Source organism: Acanthisitta chloris, unplaced genomic scaffold, assembly GCF_000695815.1.
Source record: "Acanthisitta chloris isolate BGI_N310 unplaced genomic scaffold, ASM69581v1 scaffold28514, whole genome shotgun sequence".
NCBI classification, from domain to species: Eukaryota; Metazoa; Chordata; class Aves; order Passeriformes; family Acanthisittidae; genus Acanthisitta; species Acanthisitta chloris.
In genome coordinates this window covers 483-3440 of record NW_008670245.1, presented here as the reverse complement: position 1 = coordinate 3440, position 2958 = coordinate 483, and the positions used below count along the sequence as shown (strand labels likewise).

At 59.8% G+C, this 2958-nt stretch overlaps 1 protein-coding gene across 1 annotated transcript in view; it reads left to right on the top strand.

Annotated features, from left to right (window-relative positions):
- Window positions 1-1227: 1227 nt before the first annotated feature.
- LOC103801212 (active breakpoint cluster region-related protein-like) overlaps window positions 1228-2958 on the top strand; it is a gene marked incomplete at both ends in the record, with an annotated part of 2076 nt that continues 345 nt past the window's right edge. Inside the window, 3 exons of the mRNA XM_009073621.1 lie at window positions 1228-1332; window positions 1824-2009; window positions 2438-2545. Coding sequence (XP_009071869.1) covers window positions 1228-1332; window positions 1824-2009; window positions 2438-2545 — 399 coding nt within the window. The remainder of the gene's footprint in view (window positions 1333-1823; window positions 2010-2437; window positions 2546-2958) is intronic.

Sequence of the window (2958 nt, the reverse complement as noted above, 5' to 3'; positions counted from 1 at the left end):
CCCTTCTCATGCCCACCCTGCCAGGGCTGCCTGGGGGCTGGAGGACTGCTCTGGCCCCACTCTCCCTGGGGTCTCCTGCATGGGACAGCCATGGGGCCCTCATTAAGGGTTGCTCCTCTGGGTCGTGGTGGCTCAGTTGTCATTGTCCCCATGGGGTGCTGCAGTCCCTGGGTGTGGGTGGGTCCCTTATCTCCTGAGCTCCTGCGCAGGGCCCAGGCTAGGGGAAGCAGGAAGAGCCCGTGACTTAATTGGTGGCAAAGAGCCCAGTGAATAAAACTGTCCTCCCTGCGCACCCCCTGCTGCACTGGTCACTGTGGCTCAGCATTAATGGTGCACCCTGCGACCGGAGTGGGCACCCTGTTAACACAGCAGCCCCCTGGGCCAGCTGATGGACACTAGAGTGGGACAGGGAGATTCTGATCCACAGCCATGCCTACCCTAGGGCTGTCCCCCATGGGTGTTTGCAGCTGTCACCACCCCCTGGCTCAATGGCTGGTGTGAAGCAGGACCAACGTTGTCACCAAACCATTCTGAGTGGCTCTTGGCCCAGAGCAACCGATGTCCCCATGTCTCTGCTTGGGCCCTGTCCGTGTGGCAAAGCCTGGTCCCCAAGGGTGATTTTAAAGGGGGGAGCCTAAGGCATGGCAGTGTGGTCCAGTGGCCAGGGTGCCCATGCCTGGTCACTGGCAGAGCCTTGCTGAGAGCCCCAGAGTCCTCCAGCCCAGCTATCCCCCTGCTGTGAGGGTCGTTGCCACCAGAGCATCGGTGCTGCGGCAGACCTGGGCGCTGGGACCTGCCCCAGTGCCACCAGGCAGCGTCTGCTGGGGTGGCACTTTACCGGGAAAACCTCAGCCAAGGGAAAGGGTGGTGCTGGATCACGTGGCAGCACCATCCACCGCCAAGCATGATTTCACTGGGCGTCTCTGGACTCTGCCCTAGGAGAGTCCTGCCATGCTGTGAGCCACCCTGGAGCACTGCCAGCGACGCCGGGCTCCTGGCCAGCCAGGAGCAGGAGGGGAGAGGAGCCAGTGCAGCTCGTGGCTTCCTGGCTGGCTCCAGCCGGGCTCTGCTGCCCACTGGGCACATGCCTGGGTCTTGCCACGGGGCTTTCCCGATGCTGGCAGGAACACATGTCCACATGGGGATGCTGGGGATGGGCTGGTGGGATGAGGAGTCTCCTCCTGTGCCACTTGCTGGCTCAGTCGGGCTCCTTGTTGTGTTCCCCAGGGTGAGCGAGATGCTGGCAAAGGCCTGGAGATGCGGAAGCTGGTGCTCTCCGGTTTCCTGGCCAGTGAGGAGATCTACATCAACCAGCTGGAGGCCCTCTTGTTGGTGAGCACAGCCCCCACACCAGACACCCCCTCCAGGGACAGCCCCCAGCAGGGATGAGTGGATGGGAGGATGGATGGATGGAGGGAGTGAGTGAGTAATTTCTTCTTGGACAGCTTCCCCCAGGCAAGTCTGGCCTGGGTGCTACCTGAGTAGGATAAAAGGTCCAGGAGCCACGCTGGAGCCAGCCTTGCTCTGGCCTAGCAGCCCCTGTGTCACCTCCCCCACTGACTGTGTCCTTGTCTGGGAGGTATTTTTAGTCCTGCTTCCTCTTGTGGACTTGCTGACCTTCATGGCCGAGACACTGTTGCACAACGCAGGGGTCACTGCCACCACGGGGAAGTCTGTGGGGATGCACAGGCTTGGAGTGCCCCTTGGTCCAGCTGCCAACCAGGCCTGTCCTGGGCAGCCCTTGCTGTTGCCTCAGATGCTCGTTGTCTTCAGCATTCCCCTTCCAGACCTTGACTCTAACGCTGTCCCTTCTCCTTTGGCAGCCCATGAAGCCATTGAAGGCCACAGCCACCACGTCGCAGCCTGTCCTCACCCTCCAGCAGATAGAGACGATTTTCTACAAGATCCAGGATATCTATGAGATCCACAAGGAATTCTATGACAACCTGTGCCCAAAAGTGCAGCAGTGGGACAGCAACGTTACCATGGGCCACCTCTTCCAGAAGCTGGTATGTGCCTTCCCTGGGTCTTGCTCCACTTGGAAGAGGAGGAGGGCAGGGTCCTGCTGCTGCTTTGGATGTGCAATGGGAGCAGGGGCTCTCCTCCCCCATGTTGGGGAGAGGAGGAGAGGACAGGTTGAAAGGTACCAGGAAGTGGTGGTAGCTTCAGCTTTTGCTGTCCAGGCACTTGTTGTCTCTCTGCTGGATTTCGGAGCTTTGTGGGAGCACAGGACTGGACAGGAGCTCCACTATTCTGGCCTGGGCAAGGGCTTTCCTTGAAGAGCCAAATGTGTGGGTACCCACCTGGCTGTGGTCTGGCAGTGTCCTGCTGGGAGGGGACAGCTCTGGGCAGTGTCCCCTCAGGGACTGGCAGTCCCTTGTGCTGTGGGGGCCTTCAGCATCCTGCTGGGCACCCAGCTAGCCCCCACTCCCTGCAGGCCAGCCAGCTGGGGGTCTACAAAGCCTTTGTGGATAACTACAAAATCGCACTGGAGACGGCAGAGAAGTGCAGCCAGAGCAACTACCAGTTCCAGAAGATCTCAGAGGTAAGCTGGGATGAGACTGTGCCAAGGGGGACAGAGCTGTGTCCAAGCTGTCCCTGCATAGGGCAAGGAATGCTATCCCTATGGCTGAGCTCACCACATCTGCTCTGTGGAGATGCTCTCCCTGCCCTGGGGACTTGCTGTGCTGGACGATTATGATCTCTGAGCATTGCATGAGTTTGTCCCTCACCTTGTGCAAGTTCAGGTTGGGCTCAGCCTTTGCTGTTACCATGTCAGGGGAGCTGGGGCAGCCTGCACCAGCTCACTCCATCCAGAGATCATGGGTGCTGGGCACCTGTTACTCATCTCCTGTTGGCTGCATCTTCTTGCCTGGCTCCCCTGTAGAAACAGGGAACTCTGCAACCTGGCTCCCTGTTCCCTCCAGCCCTGCTACAGCAGGGCTGGTCAGCTTAGTG